The sequence below is a fragment of the Yamadazyma tenuis genome, chromosome 6 (assembly GCF_029203305.1).
Source record: "Yamadazyma tenuis chromosome 6, complete sequence".
In the NCBI taxonomy this organism is placed as follows: domain Eukaryota; kingdom Fungi; phylum Ascomycota; class Pichiomycetes; order Serinales; family Debaryomycetaceae; genus Yamadazyma; species Yamadazyma tenuis.
In genome coordinates this window covers 814,735-836,285 of record NC_089466.1, presented here as the reverse complement: position 1 = coordinate 836,285, position 21,551 = coordinate 814,735, and the positions used below count along the sequence as shown (strand labels likewise).

Here is a 21,551-nt window from a genome sequence, read left to right as displayed (position 1 = left end):
ATGCCTTCTCTTCAAAAGTATCAAGTTAACGTGGCCCGTCACGTGAAGCTGATGGATAAAAACATAACAGCCAACTTGATACGCCATGAATCCATCGTCACAACCCGCGCTAAGGCCAAGAGAGCCCAAAGCAAAGTTGAAAGATTTTTATCAAGAACCTTGAACGAAAACCAGTCTATGTTAGAACAACCATTACAGTATAAATTAAAGAATAACAAGAACTTGAGGTACTTGCAGCCTCCAGATATGACAGATGTAGGCCCAAAGGTGTTGAACGAATTGGCTCAAAGATATCCTAATAGAAGTCATGGGTTCACCCGTATAATAAAATTGGAACCAAGATTAGGTGAAGACAAGGCTCCTATGTCCGTGTTGGAATTGGTGGATTCCAACTTGGAAGTCAAGTTCTGGTACTATGCCAAAATCGCCGCTAGATTACAATTACAAGGATTGGAACTCGATAGTTTGACTGCCAATGAGATCAGGAAGTTGACTACTTTCCGTAACGATGGAGAAGTTGTTTTCGCCAAAGCAGTAGAAACTGCCAAAGTCGAATTCTTCAAATATAACCCCGAGACTGAACAAGTTGAAGATGCTGAAATCCAGGAAAACCTCAAAAACGTCCCAAGGCCATTCTCCAGAGACAGAACCGTATCGAAAAAGTTCCAGACTAAGCCCAGACCCGCTGCTAGTGCCCTGGTGGAGCTTCCCAAATCACCATTTGCTACTGCTTAGAGTGGCATGCTCATCCGTCATTTATGTGTACATAGTAATAAACGACTCAAGTCGCTTAGATGATTCAAGTCGCGTTCTTGAATTTTTCATTTGTATCTAACAGCCTTGACAATGTGGTTTACAAAAACACATCTCCCTTTGGAAAACAAGCTTGCCCTTATAACTGGAGCCTCTCAAGGCCTTGGTTCCGAATTGGCAGCTCAATTGTATGAAAAAAATTGCTCGGTGGTGTTGGTTTCCAGAAGAGCCAATAAACTTAGTGAGCAGGTTGAAGCCATAGTGAAGAAACACGGTAAAAAGGACACTGTGACAATCACATATCTAGCTGTTGATGTATGTGATTACGACCAGTGTGTCAACATGTGGAAGACGCTTGCGTCTGATAAAAGGGACCCAGACTACTTCTTTTCGTGTGTGGGAGGAGCTATTTGTAAACTCTTCCCGGACTTGACTCAAGCAGAATTATCCAAAGGTGTACAAACTGACTACTTATCCACCTTATACCCTGTTCATGCAGGGGTCAAACAGGTGATCAAATCCAACGAGACTCTAGAACGCTCTGCCTACAAGAAGAGACACATCATCATCTTTTCGTCTGCTGCTGCCGTATACCCATTAATTGGGTACTCTCAATACGCACCTTTGAAAAGTGCGTTGATGAGCTTATCGCTCACATTACGTCAAGAACTTAGTCCTTTCAATTATCGCGTGTCGTGTGTTCTTCCTGGAAACTTCCAGAGCGAAGGGTTCGAAGAAGAAGAGAAGACAAAGCCCGTCATCACCAAAAAGATAGAAGGTGCCAGCACTCCTATTGCGGTTGATAAATGCGCTCAGGGCATTTTGACTTCTCTTGATAGAGGATATGATATTGTATACACCGACTTGATCGGATGGGTTCTTGGGTCTGCCTCTTTGGGTGCCCACCCTCGTGTATTGGCATTCTTCCAGATCATTATTAGTTTGGTTTTCCTGATGGTGGCTCCAATAGTGTCGTTGTTTATCGATAGCGATATAAGCAGTTTCTTTAGGGAACAGGACAAAAAGAGAAAGTAAGAATCAAATTGTGTATTTATGTATGTTAGTTATGGGATTTGTGTCTATTTTTTTTCACGGGATTCGTCCAAGAGCTTGTTACTGACTGCATCAGTCAATTTACCTGACAACTTATTTGCCCAGTAGTCGAGATTTTCCAAGCCTTTGTAATAATTTATACTGTACAACCAATTGGCGGCGTTGATGATTTCCTGGTTCCAGATATCCTTGGCACTTTCCACCTTTCCAGCATTACCGGTGGTGGTGCCTCTGGGGGCAGCAGGTGCTATTGGACTCGTCAATTGTTTGCCTTGGATGATTCCTTCATTGATGATGGTTTCGGATATTCTCAACTGTCGAGATACAAACTGCAGGTCCTTCTTTATGTACTCGCCGGTATAGTACACGAACGCGGACGTGAAAAGGGCGCCTGCCAAAAACCCGTTGATTCTACCTCCCATGGTTATTTCAGATAATGGAGAAATGTCAATTCGCAATAGGTTGAGAAATCGGTGAGAAAGATGAAAAGTCCAATTACACGACCATCTGGTTATTGTCTATTTATATACAAGGAGGGGATACTACGACGACTGTTGATTGAACTCTTCAAGCACCTTACCCAAAGCATTGCGCACAAATGGGAAAACGTCGATTTTATCCAAAAGCACCGATTGGCCTGATTCTCTCAAAGCTGAAACTTCTTCAACTGCCTGATCCACACTACGAATCAAGAAGGGGAGCTCTTCCACCACTCCATTCAATGGAAATTGTACACTGCTATTGGGGTTTTGTGCCAAATGCCTACCCAACTTGACTTTGGCAATAAATGAAATACCTTCCACAAACTTCTGGTTAATGTCAGATTCCAAGTTGTAATCTTCCAACGCAGGTTGAATACCAAACACCGCGTACTGCAATCTCACCAACTTGTCGTTTTCCAGGGCAATTTCATCTTCGGCAGCATTTATGTACCGTTGTTCGAAGTTGGCCAAGTACTCGTTGATATCAGATGTTAAGGTCTGGGCTCTCTCGTATGCGGTTTGTCTTTCCAAAAGCACCTGCTTGATCCGCTTGTGGCTGAGACCCATTTTAGCATCCAAGTCGCTCAACGCCGTGGTACCAACATTATCAATGGCATTAGCCAATCTTCTCTCGGTTGCAATCACATTACGTTCTTTCAAGATAATGTACCACAACTTGTGCAAATCGTCAAAGGACTTTCGACGTAACTCAGGCATGGTCCACGCACGTGATGTAGTGTCGAGTTCATCGGAGGTTCTGTAGGCGTGTTCGGAGTTGCTGCCATTGCCAAAGAATGCCCACAACGGATGATCGGGCGAGACGTCGAAATTTCGGTGTGTTGGGGTGATGGGCTCTCTTAACTGGATACTTTTCAAGTCCAGAAACTTTAAGGGTTTGTTTCTGGCACAGGACTTGACAGAGGCCAGTAGTTGTCTCTTAAATACCTGGCTCATGATGTATGGCTAGCTCAAAAAAATTTTCAGCTTTGGTCTCAAAAAGTCGCGGGAGAATTTTGTTACTACTATTACAAAGAATGGCTGACGTCCAACCACAACAGAAGCAAGAAGAGCCACTTGATTTGATCAGGTACCAGTTGGATGAGACTGTGTTGGTCAAGTTAAGAGGAGCTAGAGAAATGAAGGGTAAATTGCAAGGATACGATTCCCATTGCAATATGGTGTTGAGTGATGCCACCGAGTATATCTATGCGGAAAACCAAGATAAACCTCAGGGGAAGTCCACCGACATGGTGTTCATCAGAGGAGACTCGGTGATATTGATTAGCCCCGTGGCCGAGTAAACCAAGTGACATTCCTGTGTTATCATTACAAATTTGTACAATATCTATCCAATACGTTAATCGTTCAAAAATATACAAAGCGCAGTTAAGTGTCTGCCATTTCTATATCTTCTTCAAGTATGGCTTTGAATGCATCGATCTTGGCGGCATTTTTTATCCAGCTTCGTTTGGCGGAGGTGGAGTGGGCAATCAAATCAGCTATTTCATGCACCAACTGATCGTTAAGTTCATCGTACTTGGCTACACTGGCATTGGCCAAGTACAGGTCCTGGTAGTTGATTTTGGAAACCTGAAAGAGGTACTTGTCGTCGTCCAACGCAAGGAACTTTTCACCCGATTCCAACTCTTTGTTGATATAGTATGAAGCTTTTATAGAACGGGATGTGTCTTCTTTGCCTTCTTCTAGTTGTCTGACCTTCTCATCGAAACCGTCGAAGAGCTGGTGAAGTTCTGATCGGGATACTATCAAGTTGTCTACTTTCATAGACTCTTTCGAGCGGTTGTTTAAAGCATTTTCAACCGCAGCTTTTGATGGATACCGTTTGGTGGTGGTACGACTAAGGTTCTTTTGAAACACTTTGGTCAATTCTTTCATCTCCTCTATTAACGGTATTTGAACCTCTTTGATATTTCTGATAGTTTTGGTGAGACTCAACTTGGACACAAGAAGCTTTTCGTACTTTTTGCTAAGCTCATCAACATAGCTTGGCTGGATATGCTTGGAGATATCGAGATAGTTCTCTAATGTGTGGAGATATCCGGAGTATGACCCCCATACTGTGTCCAATTCAAATTGGAGTTTCTTGATAGTGATGTGGTCTGCCGGGGAAATGGACTGGTTTTTGGAAGCGCCCGAAGCTAGTTCTAGAATTTGTTTACGGACATGTAGGTATTGGCTAGCCACCTTGTCGTAGGTGGAAATGTATTCATTTATCGACTCATCGATCAATTCCTGTTGTTTGTTCGTTGTAAGAGACATGAGTACTATTTAAAAATGTATTTGGAAAAACTGCGAACCTAATTTGGGTTGGCTCCAATAGCCCATCCCAACCCAGAAACGAAAAGATTCGACAACTTTTCACTAGCCTGCGCCGTAGTGTTAGCGGCATCGCCTAGAATCTCGTTGGCGGTCGATGTGAAATTTTCCTGGATTTGGCGGGTTGATGTCTTAGAAGTATTGGCCTTTTGTGATTCCACTTGCTGGTACCACCCATCAATATTATGGTTCACCTTCTCCCATTGTTCAACAATGATCCGGCTGTTGTCGGTGGAAACATCAGCACGAGTAATGACTCGGAGATACTTGGATAAGATTTCGCTCTGTTTGAGCAATACCTCTACCCGATTAGAATCTATGGTCTCATCTACTGCCCAATCGGGGGATTTGTAGTTTCCTACTTGGTAGAAAGTCATCCACATGTTGTTCAAGTTGTCATCTTCATATTGACTCAAAAGCTCGAGAGATTTCTTGTAGGCATAACTGAAGTTGTTGTCTATGAGAGATGCTTCGATACAAGCAGCCATGAGTCTTTGGAAGTAATAGGACGAGGTGACATTGGTGTCTTTGAGGAAGAGGAGGAAGTCACTAAGAACCTTGAAAAGCTTTTCAAAAGCCAAGTATGACTTCAAGTTCTGTTCTAAAATGGTGGTTATCAACCCCATCGGGGAAATCGCTTCTAGTTCTGTCCGAAGCTCTTCGTGTGCTGGTAAAGAGCCAAATCGCTTGATGATATCCAATGGGGTTGGGGCTTTTGATCTTTCAAACTGGAGCTTGAAGTTTCTTATGTTAGCAAATACCTTCATCAAATGCTTTAGTCTTGTTACCTCTTCTCTTTCTTGGCTGGTAAGATCCCCATTAGCAGAGAGTTTATTGAATAACGTTATGCAGCTCGTAGCACTGTGTAGCTTACCGATTCGCTCGTCAAAGTTAGTGGCTTGGTTCACAGAATCCCAAAACTTCTTCAAAAGTAACTGCACAAAGTTATCTGGCTTAATTTTCAATTGGCCTCCATCATATAATTGGTTCACATACTCGAAGAGATCTTTGAACAAAAATCGGTCAACCACCAAACCGTCAATTGCTTCCAACTCGTCATCGTTCTGGGTGAAAACATTCTTGAATAGGTTGAGCGAATGAAGAAGCTGTTGGGACGAGGTGGGGGTCAATCCAAGCAAGAGCTTTGTAACTTCACGTTTGAGTTCTTCAGAGTGTGAGCCAGGTGTGTACTTGAGCTCCAAGAACTTCGCCACTGTTGTTTGGTTGATGGGGTAAAGTTTTCTGCATGTCTCGATGGTTTCAGACAACGTTACGACGCAGTCTTTGTTGGCCACCAATAAAGGACGAAGTGGAGTATTAGCTTTGAAGTCGTCAATGCTGTTAAACGTAAGGTTTTTATCATATGAAATAGAATTGACAGTCACGATCTGAGCAGTCTGAGGGACCACCGGCACTAATAAGTCCACTGTTTCTTTGATCAAGTCAAGGACCTTGAGAGTTTCCATTGAAGACACTTTTGGCAAATTGTCTGCTGTGGTATCATAGTAGCACGAGACAATGTAAGTCTCGACAATATCCTCGTATTTGGCAAAGGGAATATCAGCAGTAATCAAAGAATTAAAGATAATGTTCCATAGGTGTTGTTTCTCTGAGATAGTTGAAGTTTTGGTTCTTTCGTGTTCAAACATCCATTTTCTCAAAGGATCCAAAGTATAGGCATCAAGGGCAGGAATAATAACATGCAGCATCCAGTTTCCTAATCTGAGCTTGTTGCTATATGAGTTAGAATCCACGGGTGATATCAACGATTCAAATATAGCATCTGCTGTATGCATTTGAGAAAACTCATGGAATTTCATAGTAGGTGAGGGAGCAATTGACCCATGGTTGTCCCAGTAGTATTTGAAAGGAACATAGGACGAAGCATACCACTGACGACAAGCTGCTGATGTATCCAACAGAAGTAACTCCTTGGGTAGTTCTATATCATCAATGTAGATGGAATTTATCCATAATCTCTTCTGGATCGTATGGAAAACGATGGTATCCAAATCGACACCTTCTATATTAAACCCAAACGATTCATTTCTGGTTTCAAGATTCTGTAAGATAACTTGAGCTGCTTGGACCACCAACTCGTCGGTGATAAGACCATCATCATTAGTCTTCTGTGCTAAATAGTGAGCAAACTCTTCAATGTCATTAGCTTCTTCTTCATCTGGGTTGGAAACGCCCTCAGAACTTTCATAAAGAAAGCGAATCAATGACACAGTATCCACAATGGTCAACAGTAAGGGGGAGGCGTAAAACAAGAGAAGAGATGTGATATTTGATAGCTTCGAGATGTTGATTTGCTGTTTCTCAGAACTGATCAAAGCACCAAAAGTACCTAAAATGGACTTGACATCGTCAATTGTATACTTGGATATGTTGGTAATGAGACCAGAAAGATCGTAGAGGATTCTGGAGTCTGCAATGACTTTGGACTGGTCAACTCCAGTATTCATTGGATTATCACTATATGGTAAAAGACACAAAGAAAACGATCGCGTCGCTGCGAAATTGGTTTATTTTCACAAACAACTATTGCATTTATTCTGCTTATGATTCACAATATCACAATATCAAGCTCCCATTTCTCCAGTTAGTTTTACCCTGTCCTACTTAAATGTCACAGAATTTGATATCTTCATTGAAAAATAGTCCTGTCAAACGCAAGGTTTTCTTGAAGTCATTCGCTACCAGAAGTCCGCCTAGATTTGGTGCTAACATGTCACAATCGCATATAACTAGTTCTCCAAACACCAGAAACACTGCTGCCAAAAAGACCTGGGATGACTATGACTCCTTCTTCAGTACCAGCAGCAGTCCACCTCGTGCGACCGAATTTGTATCAATACCCCATACTGATAAAATAAATGAACCCTCGCACAATTACATTCAATCCACAGAAACAAACTCAGCATCTGGGCCTGTACGACCCATCTACAAGAGCAATGTATCTCCACCTCCATTTTTGAATGCGTCTTTTAAAAGCCAGGGGTCTTCACGTTCCTGGGGTACTTTTGAAGATGAAGATTTATTAAAGTCTCACGACGTGTTTTTTCAAAGGGAATCCACCCCTCTACCTTCTTCGCCTATTGGATCGAATAAGGAGAATCCACTCGTACTTCATGATGAAGCATTTCTGGACCTGGACTTTAATGATAGTCTCGAATTTCTAGAATCACGCGTTCTAGCTCCAGTCATAGTACAAGAAAACAACCAACAGAAGCCATTATCTACTGACGATGACCTGAGAAGGCGACAGTTATCACCTCAGAAGGCCCTGATTGTTGCTGCCAAACGAATCAAACCCGAGGAATCTAAAGAAGTGCTTTCCTCTCTGCATAAATCGTTTGTACCTCCCAGGACAATGGACTTTCAAAGAAATTATTCAACTTGTTCCAAACCTACGAACCACACAATCATGCTACAAACACAAAATCCAGATCCATCAGAAGAGAAAGCACGAAATCCTCATTTGAAACCAATGAAACTTGTGAAACCCATGGTACTTTCTTCTGAACAAGAGTACATTCTCCAGCTAGTCAAGCTGGGTGTCTCCCTCTTCTACACTGGCTCTGCTGGTACGGGTAAATCTGTTCTTTTAAAAGCTATTATTAAATCTCTTCGAGACCAGCATGAGAAGGGTGCTGTGGCAGTGACTGCATCAACCGGTTTAGCTGCTTGTCATATTGGAGGTATTACTCTTCATAGTTTTGCTGGGGTTGGACTAGCAAATGGAACTCCAAGCTCCATCATTAAGAAAGTGAGGAAGAACAGGAAAGCTTCGAAGAGATGGAAAGAGATAAAAGTTCTTGTAATGGACGAAGTGTCAATGATTGACGGCAAGTTCTTCAATCTTCTTGATGAAATTGCCAAAAAGCTCAGAAGATCAAATAAACCATTCGGAGGAATCCAAGTGGTTGTTTGTGGTGACTTCTATCAACTACCACCGGTAACAAAGAATAGAAACATAGATGGTACCGATGTGACAGAGAAAGAAGAAGCCATGTTTGCATTTGAAAGTGAAGCTTGGAACGACACAATTGAAACCACATTGGTGTTGAAAGAAGTGTTCCGGCAAAAAGGTGACCAAAAGTTCATTGATATGTTGAATGATATGCGGAGTGGGTACGTTAGTGATGAGAATAATCATGAATTCAAAAAATTGGTAAGGCCCTTGCCAGATATTGAAGGAATAAGGCCTACTGAATTGTTTTGTACCAGACATGAAGTGGAGCATGCCAATAATACCCGTTTAAACATGTTGAATGGTTCTGCCCTTTTGTACCGAGCAGTCGACTCTGGTAGCTTAGAAAATCCCAAGGCTGTATTAAACAACTTTTTGACACCAGAGAACTTGTTTTTGAAAAAGGGAGCTCAGGTCATGTGCATCAAGAATTTCGATGACACCCTAGTCAATGGTTCGCTTGGAACAGTAGTTGACTTTATCGATAGGGATACTTACATGCACCTTCAAACTATGGATGAAAACCCAGATATTTCGCCTGAGGAACTTAAGTTGAAAGGTGAACAAGCTTCTAGAGGAGACTCTAAAAAAGATCATGAAGAATTGCAAGTAGATACTAAACCAAGTATCTTATCCGACTCCGTGTTTGACTTTTTAGAAGATATGGCTTCTGATGAAGAAGACCTTTCAGCTCTAGGAATTGCCTACAAACAGAATATTGCACGGAAAAAAAGTCTAATTAGAGAATTGCATGAAACATCCACCAAGTCCAAGTATCCATTAGTAAGATTTTTGGTTGGAGGAAACCATAGAACGATTCTTGTGGAACCTGAAGTGTGGACGATTGAAGATGAACATATGAATGCTTTAGCTAAAAGAGTTCAAATTCCTTTGATATTAGCTTGGTCTTTATCCATCCACAAATCTCAAGGTCAAACCTTACAGCATGTCAAAGTTGATTTAAAGAAACTTTTTGAAAATGGACAAGCTTACGTTGCTTTATCAAGAGCTGTTTCTCGAGACGGACTTCAAGTACTCAATTTTGATAGAGCTCGGGTGAGGGCACATCCCAAAGTTATGCAGTTTTATGCTTCATTACTGACAGCTGAAGAATTTAGGAAAAAGGTAGGACAACAGAAACTTCTGTTCTCTGGTAACAAAAATCGTGAATCCAAGACTACGGTGTTGCTCAATTAACTTATTTAATGTATATATAAACTTTTTACAGGTATTAATCTATGTGGGGTGGAACATGGTTCACAAGAGAAATTATATCATTGTAGAGCAACATTTCCCTAAAAGATTTCAGGTCTTGCTTTATAACCCTTTTGGTAATTGATGACTTCTTCAAATAGAAGGAATCTTGGATCCAAAGAATGTTCCTATCATCTTGATCGTTTTCCATTTGAAGCTTCAGCAAGTGATAATAGAACAAGTCAGTATGGGGCATTTCAATCCCTGACACCAACTTCTTTTGAGCCTCTGACATACTCAGATTCCACGAAACCGTTGCAAGAGTTGGCCAGTTGGCTGACCCACATATGATAATATTTTTGACACCAGTTATATCAAGACCAGGAAACTCATCAGAAGGCACCAACAAGTTAGTGGTTGGGTTCTTAATAAAAAAGTTCTTGAAGTCTTCTGGGTTGTCGATGTAGGGCTCATTTTCGTCAGCCATATGTGTTTGATTCAGGGTAATATTCCTGGGTTTATGATAGCATGATAACTCAATTGGCTCTTTTTTACTAGCTTTCAAAAGCAGCTTCATCTTTCTTACCATAGATGGGAAATGACTTGTGGGCCGCATCACGAAAAGAATGGGATCTTTGGAGTCGGGAAACGTCTTTCTGAACTGGAGTATCAGACGATGAACAAAATGTGCATCATTAATTGTACTTCTTCTGGTCTCGTCTACCATAAGCTTATCTTTAAAATAGGCTTTGAAGACATTGTTGCCTTGGTGGTTATATTCTTTAGCATAAACCTTGAACTCATCCATGAATGCCTCTCTTTCCGGAAAGTCTTCAAACTGCTTTAAACTTTGGTATCCCAAAGTCCTTGTTTTTGGTGGCACTCTAGTTGCATCGACTAATGACAAGTTAATTCTTTTGACAACATTACCGTTCTCATCCTTCTTGTAGAAGTGTTGTCTAACCAACTCTCCAACTGATTCCAACGGAAGCTCCCTTCTGAACAACGCAAATTCTTCATTGGTCATTTGGGTAAGTTTTTCAACCAACTCGGCTTCTGGATCATTGTATTTATCAAGGTTTTTGTACCCATTGATCATTTGCACGTATGACGTATGGAATGGATGCTGAGCATGAAACATGAAACAATACTGAATTGGACAGAACTTGCAACGTGTATCAGCTTCAACCCGGCTTTTAAACGTATTGTATTGGATTTCCCGAAGTTTCTTCAATGACTGATGTAAATAAAGCTCAAGTCTTTCCTTTTCACCCACAACGACGATATTTGGGTTCATGTCACTTGCTAGGGAAGCACCAAATAGGAAATTTGCCTCATCTATTCCAACAAACTTAACGTCCGCAAAGGCTTCCTTGGTTGGTAATCCGGGAATATCTTTCTTATTGTGGAAAATTTTGTTGAAAGTAGCAGAATTGATTATGACAATTTGAGGTTTGAAGTTTGGAGATAACGGATCAATCGAAAAATTGGTCGACATGTTCAAAAATCTCTTCGACGATTCAATAAACTGAATATTCAATGACTCTCTTACGATGATTTCCTTTCCTGACTCTGATACATCCACTTTTATGGGACAACAATCTTTATCTATTTCTGAGATGAGCTCCGATGCCCAATCTCGATACTTGAGTAAAAGCGAGTTATTTGGCACCACAATCACACTGTGAATGGGATGCTGGTTCTTCACCGTGTCATTGATATCTCTCCACCCTTGAAGTTGCTGGTTAATGGAGTACAACAACATACTGAAAGACTTTCCAGATTGTATGTTGCTCTTCATCACCAAACTCTTCTTTTCATTTAAAGTAGACAAAATTTTGACTTGATCGGGTGTTGGGGCCACATTGATGGACTTCTCTTTGAGACATTCGTTAATTCTGTACTGAAGGAATGGAAGAATTCCTACTGACGTGAAATTAGTGTTGGATCTTACAAATGCCAGAGAGAGATGTCTCTTGATGCAAAACATAAAACAACAGCAACAAGCAGAATAGCAAACTGGTTAGAGGTTGACGTATGGACTGGTTGAATAGTTCTGGATATTGCGCTGCAAAATGGGGGTAACCTTTCTAAAGAAGTAGTATAGTACTTGTTTTAGAGTTTTGCCTCATAAGTTGTATAGACTAGAAGAAGGCCATTTGCATCCGCACCCTCCCCCCCAAAAAGTTGGGAAAAAAACTTGACTGAAAACTGAAAACAATCGCCAGTTGAGCATTACCAACACTTCAAAACCATTAATACACGCCATTGTACCGGTGGGACCTGAAAGTCACTCATTCACTCTACGCAAATGGCGCCCGACAGATTACCAAGAGCCACTCTTGAGCAAAAGATCCAGATTTTGGATTTCTATCACCAATCAAACCGCCCTCAACTGGAAACTGTCGACAGGTATAAGAACCAATTATCAATCTCCACATCATCATTCAGTGAATGGCTTAAGAATGAAGAAGACTTAAGAGCCCGACTCAGCCACGCCGATTCGGCATTCACCAAGCAGAGCCGTCGAAAGGTCAAATTCAAGTACGAAAAGATCAATAGGGCTATGGATCTCTTGGTGCAACAGAAATTGGAGCGAGGTGAGCCCATCAACGAGCCGATTTTACGAGAGCACTGGTCCATATATGCCCACCAGTTTGGTGTGGAGGATCCCAAGCGACTCGTCGGATTCAGTCATGGGTGGTTGCTGCAGTTTAAAAAGAGACACGGCTTAAATAAAAAGCGGATGGGAGGAGGTCCAGGAGACGGCGATGGCAACAAATCTGGCAGTGCAGACGGATCTCCAGATCTGGGTAGCACCGCAGGCGGCGCTGGAACCAACAACGGGGCTGTTGGTAGGGGTTCTGGTGGTAGAGGAAATGCCATCAGCAATGCCGCAGCAAATGCTACCAATAGTGCCAATGGGGAAGTCTACGATTCAGCGTTTGGAACCGACCCCAGCTCTACCACCAATGCCGGTGATGACCATGATAATGGGTCTGCCGATTTCAGTGGTGCCACCACCGCTGCTACTTCCTATGATTTGATGAACCCTCATCCTCCAAGTGCAAGTAATTCCAACCAGTTTCGTCTGCTGCACCATCATCCTCAACAATCTCAGCAACAGCCGGGCCTTGGGTATGGTAACCATATGAACTTCTCCAACTACCAAATGTACCAACAACAGCTGCCTTCTGTCCAACCAAACGGAACTGCTCTCCCGCTTGAGTACGACTTCCGAACCCAATATCCCAAAGATCCTCAACCAGGGCATGTGAAGCCATCGCGTAGCCAACCCCCACATCCTCAACTTCATCAACCTCATCAGGTGGGTGCAGGTAAGTCCAGTACAGGTGGAAGCGGAGCTGCTGGCCGTGTCACTAGCAGAAGTGAAGTGGATTTTGCTTCAAATATGTCGGGAGCGGACATTGAACGGTTCATCTACATGTTTGCTGACCGATACTTCCATGAGAATGCTAGTAACTACCCGCAAACCATGAAGGTGTTCCAAGAGTTCAAAACCACCTTTCTCAACGAAAGAATTCAACAAGCCCGATCCTCTACTCAGCTGCTGCAAATTGTCCATCTGCAAGGAGGTCCTGGGCCCATGGCCCCCAATTTAGGCAGGCCTTCGCCCAGTCAAACGTCTGCCATCGATGAGTTCTTCTTTCGAAATGGAGGACTCCCACAGCCGCAATCTGCGGGTCATGACCAAGAAGACGGAGCTTTGATGAATTCCAATGGGGTGAACAAGTGGAAAAAGTGATAAAGCCTAAAAAAAATCGAAATCGAGTTGACTATAGAAATCGGGACATCGAAGTGAATTCATGAGTGTAACAAAGTGTGAAATCGTTAGTTACGATTGTAATTATTGAACTACTATTTATTGGGTCTGCTACGGATTATTCTGGTGCTGTTATGTTATTTGTTTGTATTATTGGATATGTAGTTTTACTTTTGTATAATAAATGGGTTACAAGTAAACTGGCCCAATCGGGTAAGATGCGCTTGCGATACGATTCCTCGTAGGGCGACGGAATTCAAAACTACTTAAGAATTGAGCTTTAGCCAACTTTTTTTTCGACTACCATTTTCTAAGCGCCCATAAAAATGGTTGAAGTATTGTCAATTGGATTAGGAGGTGTGGGTGTCATTGCTGCTCATGCTCTCGAAACCTCAAATGAAAATGTGCATGTCACAGCCGTAATCAGATCGGACTTCGATAAGGTTATAAGCGAAGGTTATACGATCAAACAAATGGCAGTGGGGGAAAGTGCTCAAAGAGAACCATCACTTGAGGGATACACGCCCACGCATGTCGTTAAGAGCCTTGAAGATGCGGTGGCATTGGGGCCTTTTGACTATATTGTTGTTTCCACCAAGGCCATTCCTCAGACATCAAACAATGTGTGGGACCAAGTATACGAATTACGTGAAAAGTTGATTAAAACAGAAGATATCACCAGTATTGTATTGATCCAAAATGGGCTTGACATCGAGAAACAGTGGCTGAAGCTTGGCAAGTCGGTCAACATGATTAGTGGAGTCAGCTACATTAGTTCCATCAATACCAAAGGTACTATTAACATGTGGGCACCTGATGCAGTGACGTTCGGGTTATTCGACCCAGCGGCGGGCAACCACTCAAAACTCAGCCAGTTCATTCAATTGTACACCCACAGTATCAATCTGGTGGAAGAGGACAAAAATGTCCGGTTCACCAGAATGAGGAAATTGTTGTACAATGCCTCTTTCAACACCATTTGCTGTTTGACCAATAGTGATGTGGCGGTTGTTTTCGCTACGGACGGAGTCATCGATAATATTGTTCGACCTTTGATGAAGGAAATCCAGCTTGTTGCCAACCAGGACTTAAAACTTCATGGACTGGAACAGTTACTTGAAGATTCGCATGTGGAAGGAATGATCAAGTTCACCGAAGAAACAGACGTTCCTTTCAACTACGAACCATCGATGTTAGTGGACCTTCGAAACAAACGACAAATCGAGTTGCAGGTGATTTTGGCCAACTTGATCCAAGTCTACAAACAAAACAACCCAGAAGTTGATGTGAAAGTGCTGATTCCGTATATAAACTTTCTCTATTATTCATTAAAGGTCGTGCAACATAAGTTGGCCCATGGAATAGCCTAGTTAGGGCTATATAGATGTGTAATGCATAAAAACGTTGAAGGTTTTATATCTTGTTGGTGAAGTCAATCTCCGTGAGGGTATGGTTAATAGACTCGATTTCTTGTTCTAGTTTTGTATCTCTGTCGATTTCGATGGTGATCTTGGGTGTGTTCTTCTTGTTCGGGCAGTTGGCACAGTTGTTACAACTTTCGATATCACTGCAGTGGCTTTTGGCTTTTTCTTCATTACCGGACCCGGCTCCTAATGGCTGCAAGTTCTGGGGAATAATGATATTGGCTTTTTGCATCAATGATAACGTGAACTCGTCACGAGCATGCTTGGCGTAAAGGTAGTTTTTGAGAGCCATCGCACCGGTATAACAGTTTAGCAGGAAATTTCGTGTTGATATATATCGAGTGGCTTTTGGCTGCTTTTAACCTCGAAAACAATATGGTTCCACTTTTCTAATTCGCTGCGTAATATGCACTTCCGACTTCGCAATCATGCCATTTGAAATAACCTCATTAAGTTACCCCGACGTCGTAGAGTACCTATACATAATTGCACAAATACAATAGAACAGGTCATAATTGTCGTCTTGTGCCATATGAAAGGGGTGGCTTTTCAAATCTTTGAAAAGTGACTTTTAAACCTGTTTTTAAAGTTAACGTGTCCCGCCCGACAAGTCCGAGGAATATACCGTCAATTTACTATCATGTATTCATTAAATTCTATAAATAATCAAACTTGATTATGGTGGTTGTAATGGCCAAACCGTATACCAATAATCAATATTCCAATGGCAATACTGAAGAACTGATATTTTAACGAGTCGTCAACAGAGCTTTCTTTGACTTCTGCTTTCTTATCTAATTGGTAAGAACCGGTGATGAGATATCTAATCTGGCCAAACACTCCCTTATTCATATTTGTGGGTATCTTGTGGTCTTCCCACTCTATCTCGTCATCGATCGTGTCTTCAAGGGTGGTATCGGTGATGTCTACATCGCTGATGTCGAAGTTGTTGCGGTTTGAGAAGAAATTCTGTGACTTGAACTTCTTGAGGTTAGTGTTCTTGTTGTCAGCATCGTTCATTTCATAGTAATTGTTCAAGCCAGTAGCGAAGATCCGCTTGTTGAACTTGTCATTGAAATTCATGAACCCGTAGTCGTCGTCTTCTCGTTCTCCTTCACCTTCATTATATTCATTTTCATGTAGGGCCTCGTCATCGAACTTTAAGATCCCCTTCTGTAATATCCCCAAATTGTCTTTATTATTGTAGTTTTTCGACAAAATAGCGTTAATAGAAACGGACCTTAAAACCCGCTTCTTTTGGATTAATACTTCTCTGGACCTTTCAATCAACTTGGAATCGCTATATTCGATATCCCGCAAATTCTGTCTGGAAGATAATTTCTTGATATTTCTCTTCTGTTTCTGTAATTCAAAGCCAATGTATGACATCAACTTTTCGTTGTGCAACTTCAAAGATTGAAGCTCAAACTTCAACTTCATAATCTCCTGCTTAGTGAGATCGTTATTGATTCTACTGTTGGCCTCAAACACGAGGCTGGATCTCTTGGACGATGAGATGTACGAGTTTCTTTCACCGTTGAGTTTCTTGAACGTAGACTCAATTTCTTTACTCTCCTCTAACCTTTCATCAATATCATTAAATCTTCCCGGTGAGGGAACAGATGTACTTCTTTGGTCAACCCCAGCCTCAAATTCAACCTTGATTGGTACTATATCATGGCTACTATATCTGTTGTGATTTGGTCTGGAGATGCTGTATCTTTTTTGGTTTTCGGCAGAATCAAAGTCTTGGGAAGCCAACTTTAATGGAGAAAGAATGAATTCCGTTTGTAGGTTGGCTGGCAAACTTTGCCTCTTACCCTTGGTGGTAGGATCAGGTGATGGGGGGAACTGGAAATCCTTAGTTTGGATCAATGACGGAACCCTGTCTTTACTGCTAGATTCCTCTGGAGTCTCGAAAAGAAAGGCTTCTTTGATCGGGGAAGATTGAGCTTGTGCTTCTATATTTTCAAGATAATCGAAGTCATTGTCAAACTGATCGTCGGAGTTATTGTTTGTCTCTTCATCTTCGTTGAAATTCATGGTGTGAGTATTATAATTGTACGTTAAGTCGTGAATAATACTAGAACCAGTTGGATATTCAAAGTTCTGATTGGTTTCTGAGTTCACATTAGTGCTGGATTCATTGAGTGAATGCAGAGACATAATGTCCTCTTTCAATTTTTGGTTTTCCTTAGACAAGGATTCAATCTGATCGAGTAACATGATCTTGGAGTTTTGTTCTAGTTCGAAATTGGACTTCAAGATCTTGAAATCCTTGATCAACTGGTTGTACTTCTCGTCTTTGTCGGTATCGTTGGAGTAAGACTCTAACTGGTTGAATTCAAGCTTTTTATAGTACTCTAACTCGTTATTGAGTTTTAAAAATTTTAGTTGATAATCTTCAACCATTTCTCTATAGTAAACCAATTCCTTCTCCATTAGGTCTCTTGTTTTACCAAACTCAACCTTGACATGAGATAAGAATCTCTCGTAATTGGAAATCTGTTCCAACTGGTCATTAATAGTTTTGTTTTTTATGTCCAACTCCTGTTCAAGCTGATGGAACTCAATCACCATGTTATTATGTTTTATCAACAACTCAGCATATTGGCGTTCGAGGACGCTGGAAGAGCCTCCAGGTGAAATGGAGCCAATTGAATTAGAAGAACGAGGTTTCTCCATTCTTATTGGCGGTAATAAAGGGGACGAGGATTTTTTGGCTAAGGACGTCAAGGAGTTTTTATTGGATAGAGGAGGTACCAGAGCGTTGGGGTTAGGTCTGGGAGAGGTCATTGCACCGATATTCTCTTTGTAATTGTTCATGGCCTTCTCTGGAGAAGAGCTGTATCGTTGAGGAGGATGATTGGATATTTGAAGAAAAATAACAAACTTCGTCTATGGCAACACAAACAGAGTTACAATAATTGAAGTCTTGACAAGTTAATAAAATGGACTGGTATTTGGAAGGTGGAAGAAGCAAGAAGCTTGTGGGAGCGTTGGCAGTTGGGAAATAAATAAGGATTGTAGTTGCACACACAGCTTTAGCTAACTGAAGTATACAAAAAGTTAATTGCAAGGTGTTTTGAGGTTTCGCACTTGTTTACAATTTGAGGATTTCGAGAAAGCCTTCCTGATACCAAAGGTTGGTAGCCGAGCGTGTCCCGGTTAACGTTAAGTGTCGGTTTGCGCGGGTGTACCTCGTCTAGTTGCAAATAAATCTAGTGGGCTCTTATACAAAGATGAAGGGAATAATAAGTAATAAAATGCTATTCTTACAAGTCCCCGAAGCCTCTTTGGTTCAGACATGATTGGAGTTACAGATAAAGTTTCCAAGTTCGTTTCAGCTGTTGAGTAGTCTATCACAACCACTGGGTTTCTAAAAATCTACTCAATTTCAATGGCAAAGAGGTACACATGAGTATGAAGGTGATCATATTGTCGTGTTTTTGAAGTGTTTCTCATTTCTTGTTCTTTCTAATTTACACTTCTTTTTCCATATTTGACAAACCTCTTATCTTCGCAATTTTCACAGATTTATACTAAGATTAGTTGTAAATTAGTGAGAATTAGAAGGTGACTCCGCGGTAGACCCTCTCTTAGGCCCGCGCGCCGCCACACATTAATGATTTCCCCAAGCGGAATTAAGACGTAGATTTATTCCATCGGGACTCGCCGATAGCGATAAAATCAAAAACTACCACTAGAACATTTTCATTTCCCAATACTACAATGGTCAAAGTACTCACCCCCGAACAATTCACCCAACAAGTAGTCTTACAGTACACCGATGTCATCGGTGAGAAGTTAGGCGGTAAGGTCTTGGAGTTTAGTGACGAATGGTTCGCTGCTGCTGAGAACTTGATCAAGCCCAAACCTCCAATTAGAGATGCAACCAGATTTACCCACGCCGGCGCCTGGTACGATGGATGGGAGACCAGGAGACACAACACAGCTGAGGCCGACTACGTGATTTTCCAGATGGGAGTAGCGTCTGCTAAGTTGATTGGATGTGAAGTCGATACCGCTTTTTTCAGTGGAAACCATGCCCCATATATTTCTGTTGAAGCCACCACATTAAGCGACGGCGACGACGTGAAAACCGCGAAGTGGGACTCAGTTATTGAAAAGGTCGAGTGTGGAGCTTCCCAAAGGCACTTTTTTGCAAGAGATCACATCACTGCCGATAGTTATACTCACGTCAGATTGAGAATGTATCCAGACGGAGGAATTGCAAGATTCAGATTATATGGAACTGTGTTGCCAATTTTGCCCAAGGACTTGTCGACGGTGGTCGACACTGCTTCAGTTAAGAACGGTGGAGTGGCCATCAAGGTATCAGATCAACACTTTGGTTCTGCTGACAACTTGTTGTTACCAGGTCGTGGGCACGACATGTCTGATGGTTGGGAAACCACCAGATCCAGACAGCCTGGACATGTTGACTGGGTGGTCATCAAGTTGGGAGCCATCACCAAAGTGCAAGAGATCATTATTGATACCGCCCATTTCAGAGGTAACTTTCCGCAGAAAATCAACCTTAAGGGACTCAAGGCCAGTGATGGAGATGATGTGTCTGTGGAGAGTGTGGGCTGGAGAACATTGGTGGAAGACTCCAAAACTGGTCCTGATAAAGAACATACTTTCCAGGTGGCAGATGGTGAGAGTTGCAGCCACATTTTATTGACGATTATTCCCGATGGAGGAGTCAAGAGAGTCCGGGTTTTGGGTACCATAGAGCCATGAGTGAGTCTGTACATCCAGGGAACTACAAGAGTTGTTATTTAGCTGTATATTTAATGCACGTGACTATCCCTACCATTGTATGCGTTCGCGTTTTCTTGATGAGATGGAGGCATTGACACTACAAACAGAATGTCTGACAATGAACAGGGTATGACGTTCCCGACGGTGCTAGCATATATTAACCAGCGAGTGCCAATTTTCCAATACGCCCACCGCGTTAGAATATCTCCTTCACAGCAAGATGAGCTTGTGAATCATTTCAACCAGTTCTCCAACAAATACTACGTGCAACACTTCCTTAAGAGTCTCATCACCATCTATGAACGGACAAACATCGAGGTATCTGAGAGTTTGTACGAACTCTACTGTTCTCCCGAGATCTTGAATGCTCGAGCCTTGAAACCCACTGATTTTGATAATATCGTCTATCACATAAACCAGAGGGACATAATAATAGGAGAGTCTCCCAGCATAATTTCGGGCCAGGGAACCACCGGACTTCGAACATGGGAGGCTGCCCTGTTCCTAGCGAAAATGGTACCTTGTTTAGAGATCGGTGGTACGGTCTGTGAACTAGGAACTGGCACAGGGTTGGTAGGAATCTCTTTAACGGGGGACTCTCGGATCAGAAAAGTCTTATTCACAGATGGAGACACCAACTTGTTTGATAATCTTGTACGAAACCAAGAATTGAACCAAGTTTCTCGTGAAGCACACAGCATCTCCCAGTTATTATGGGGAAATGATCACCATGTCCCCGAAACTGACTATTTGGTGGCAGCCGACGTGACCTATGATCGCTCCATTCTCGAGGAATTGGTATGTACGATCTCGAGGTTCTTAGCAAATGGTTGCAAGAAATGCTATATTGCAGCAACTGTTAGAAACATCGATACCGTCAACGAGTTTGAAGAACGCATGCAAAACCATGGTTTGAAGTGGGACACCATAGAGACATTCGACCCGCAAGCTGAGTCGTTCCCCGTTCCCTGGTATAGGCCCACCACCCCCTATATGAACCTTTACTCTATCTACATGGGGTCTATATAGAATACACACCGACGTGCGCACACCGGTTTCGCACGCCAAACTAATTCAATTGGACGAGAGCCACTGCGAGCGAAAAGTTTGAATCCGAAACTTTTCTTCCAACAACAACTAAGAAACTAATAAGATGCTTCCTAAATTTGCCACTCCAATGCTCAAACATTTCTGGCCATTTGGTGTCGGAGGTATGTTCATATAGCGCCACAGGCGACATCTACTACGGTGGTGGTTTGTCCAGCTTCGTAAGCAGTTCAATTGAGATCCGAAACATGGGAGGTGTTGAGTCAATTCCATCAATTTGGGTGTATTACAAGAGTCAGTGTGTGTGTGGAGAGGTTTTATCAGTGGTTTACTTTTCCGTATGTGTGTGTGATTAGTGGTTCTGTGAATCCATGTCCAAATCAGTAAATCTATCACCAATACCGAACCAATCTCCAGACTCTGACGCTTCCAATGCGACCTATTCCAGTACCTCCAGACTGCACCAATAGGGCCTGGCGATTCCCAAGGCCTGGCGATTCACAAAGCCCATCGCTTCTATCTCCAATTCTATCATTCATACTAACATTTTCTAGCTGTCGTCACCTACGGCCTCGTTTACAAGGGAAGTGTGCTTTCCATGAACTCTGACGAGTTTATTAACGACCCAAGACACCCAAGATTTGCCAGCGGTGGTAAGTTCATCGAATTGGAAAAATAAATAGCTTGCACGTAAATACACAAGATAGAAAAGATTAATCGGGTGTTGCCAGGCC

General features: G+C 42.1%; 14 protein-coding genes across 14 annotated transcripts; 7 read left to right on the top strand and 7 right to left on the bottom strand. All coding sequences in view use genetic code 12, as the record gives it.

Moving 5' to 3' along the window:
* On the top strand, positions 1-735 carry PSN45_004617 (mitochondrial 54S ribosomal protein bL17m; the record flags this gene model as incomplete). Its single annotated transcript, XM_006686843.2, has 1 exon — positions 1-735. One exon carries the CDS (start codon positions 1-3, stop codon positions 733-735), a length of 735 nt encoding a protein of 244 aa, XP_006686906.1.
* Positions 736-846: 111 nt separating this feature from the next.
* TSC10 (3-dehydrosphinganine reductase) lies at positions 847-1,788 on the top strand (the record flags this gene model as incomplete). The annotated part of the gene is made up of 1 exon (XM_006686844.2): positions 847-1,788. The coding sequence occupies one exon, from the start codon at positions 847-849 to the stop codon at positions 1,786-1,788; it is 942 nt and encodes a 313-aa protein (XP_006686907.1).
* A 44-nt stretch (positions 1,789-1,832) lies between these two features.
* Positions 1,833-2,228, bottom strand: PSN45_004615 (uncharacterized protein; the record flags this gene model as incomplete). Its single annotated transcript, XM_006686845.1, has 1 exon — positions 1,833-2,228. One exon carries the CDS (start codon positions 2,226-2,228, stop codon positions 1,833-1,835), a length of 396 nt encoding a protein of 131 aa, XP_006686908.1.
* A 120-nt stretch (positions 2,229-2,348) lies between these two features.
* Positions 2,349-3,242, bottom strand: MRPL4 (mitochondrial 54S ribosomal protein uL29m; the record flags this gene model as incomplete). The annotated part of the gene is made up of 1 exon (XM_006687277.1): positions 2,349-3,242. One exon carries the CDS (start codon positions 3,240-3,242, stop codon positions 2,349-2,351), a length of 894 nt encoding a protein of 297 aa, XP_006687340.1.
* Positions 3,243-3,322: 80 nt separating this feature from the next.
* Positions 3,323-3,589, top strand: PSN45_004613 (uncharacterized protein; the record flags this gene model as incomplete). Its single annotated transcript, XM_006686846.1, has 1 exon — positions 3,323-3,589. One exon carries the CDS (start codon positions 3,323-3,325, stop codon positions 3,587-3,589), a length of 267 nt encoding a protein of 88 aa, XP_006686909.1.
* Positions 3,590-3,674: 85 nt separating this feature from the next.
* Positions 3,675-4,568, bottom strand: PSN45_004612 (uncharacterized protein; the record flags this gene model as incomplete). The annotated part of the gene is made up of 1 exon (XM_006686847.2): positions 3,675-4,568. One exon carries the CDS (start codon positions 4,566-4,568, stop codon positions 3,675-3,677), a length of 894 nt encoding a protein of 297 aa, XP_006686910.2.
* Positions 4,569-4,606: 38 nt separating this feature from the next.
* PSN45_004611 (uncharacterized protein) lies at positions 4,607-7,093 on the bottom strand (the record flags this gene model as incomplete). The annotated part of the gene is made up of 1 exon (XM_006686848.1): positions 4,607-7,093. One exon carries the CDS (start codon positions 7,091-7,093, stop codon positions 4,607-4,609), a length of 2,487 nt encoding a protein of 828 aa, XP_006686911.1.
* A 2,739-nt stretch (positions 7,094-9,832) lies between these two features.
* On the bottom strand, positions 9,833-12,064 carry PSN45_004610 (uncharacterized protein; the record flags this gene model as incomplete). Its single annotated transcript, XM_006686849.2, has 3 exons — positions 9,833-11,718; positions 11,882-11,885; positions 12,035-12,064. The coding sequence occupies 3 exons, from the start codon at positions 12,062-12,064 to the stop codon at positions 9,833-9,835; spliced, it is 1,920 nt and encodes a 639-aa protein (XP_006686912.2).
* Positions 12,065-12,106: 42 nt separating this feature from the next.
* Positions 12,107-13,561, top strand: PSN45_004609 (uncharacterized protein; the record flags this gene model as incomplete). Its single annotated transcript, XM_066158327.1, has 1 exon — positions 12,107-13,561. One exon carries the CDS (start codon positions 12,107-12,109, stop codon positions 13,559-13,561), a length of 1,455 nt encoding a protein of 484 aa, XP_066014424.1.
* Positions 13,562-13,905: 344 nt separating this feature from the next.
* PSN45_004608 (uncharacterized protein) lies at positions 13,906-14,949 on the top strand (the record flags this gene model as incomplete). Its single annotated transcript, XM_006686852.2, has 1 exon — positions 13,906-14,949. One exon carries the CDS (start codon positions 13,906-13,908, stop codon positions 14,947-14,949), a length of 1,044 nt encoding a protein of 347 aa, XP_006686915.1.
* A 43-nt stretch (positions 14,950-14,992) lies between these two features.
* Positions 14,993-15,295, bottom strand: PSN45_004607 (uncharacterized protein; the record flags this gene model as incomplete). The annotated part of the gene is made up of 1 exon (XM_006686853.1): positions 14,993-15,295. The coding sequence occupies one exon, from the start codon at positions 15,293-15,295 to the stop codon at positions 14,993-14,995; it is 303 nt and encodes a 100-aa protein (XP_006686916.1).
* Positions 15,296-15,669: 374 nt separating this feature from the next.
* On the bottom strand, positions 15,670-17,799 carry PSN45_004606 (uncharacterized protein; the record flags this gene model as incomplete). Its single annotated transcript, XM_006686854.2, has 1 exon — positions 15,670-17,799. One exon carries the CDS (start codon positions 17,797-17,799, stop codon positions 15,670-15,672), a length of 2,130 nt encoding a protein of 709 aa, XP_006686917.2.
* A 936-nt stretch (positions 17,800-18,735) lies between these two features.
* On the top strand, positions 18,736-19,749 carry DAL2 (Allantoicase; the record flags this gene model as incomplete). The annotated part of the gene is made up of 1 exon (XM_006686855.2): positions 18,736-19,749. One exon carries the CDS (start codon positions 18,736-18,738, stop codon positions 19,747-19,749), a length of 1,014 nt encoding a protein of 337 aa, XP_006686918.1.
* Positions 19,750-19,878: 129 nt separating this feature from the next.
* PSN45_004604 (uncharacterized protein) lies at positions 19,879-21,496 on the top strand (the record flags this gene model as incomplete). The annotated part of the gene is made up of 3 exons (XM_066158326.1): positions 19,879-20,733; positions 20,924-20,981; positions 21,372-21,496. The coding sequence occupies 3 exons, from the start codon at positions 19,879-19,881 to the stop codon at positions 21,494-21,496; spliced, it is 1,038 nt and encodes a 345-aa protein (XP_066014423.1).
* Between the last annotated feature and the right edge of the window lie 55 nt (positions 21,497-21,551).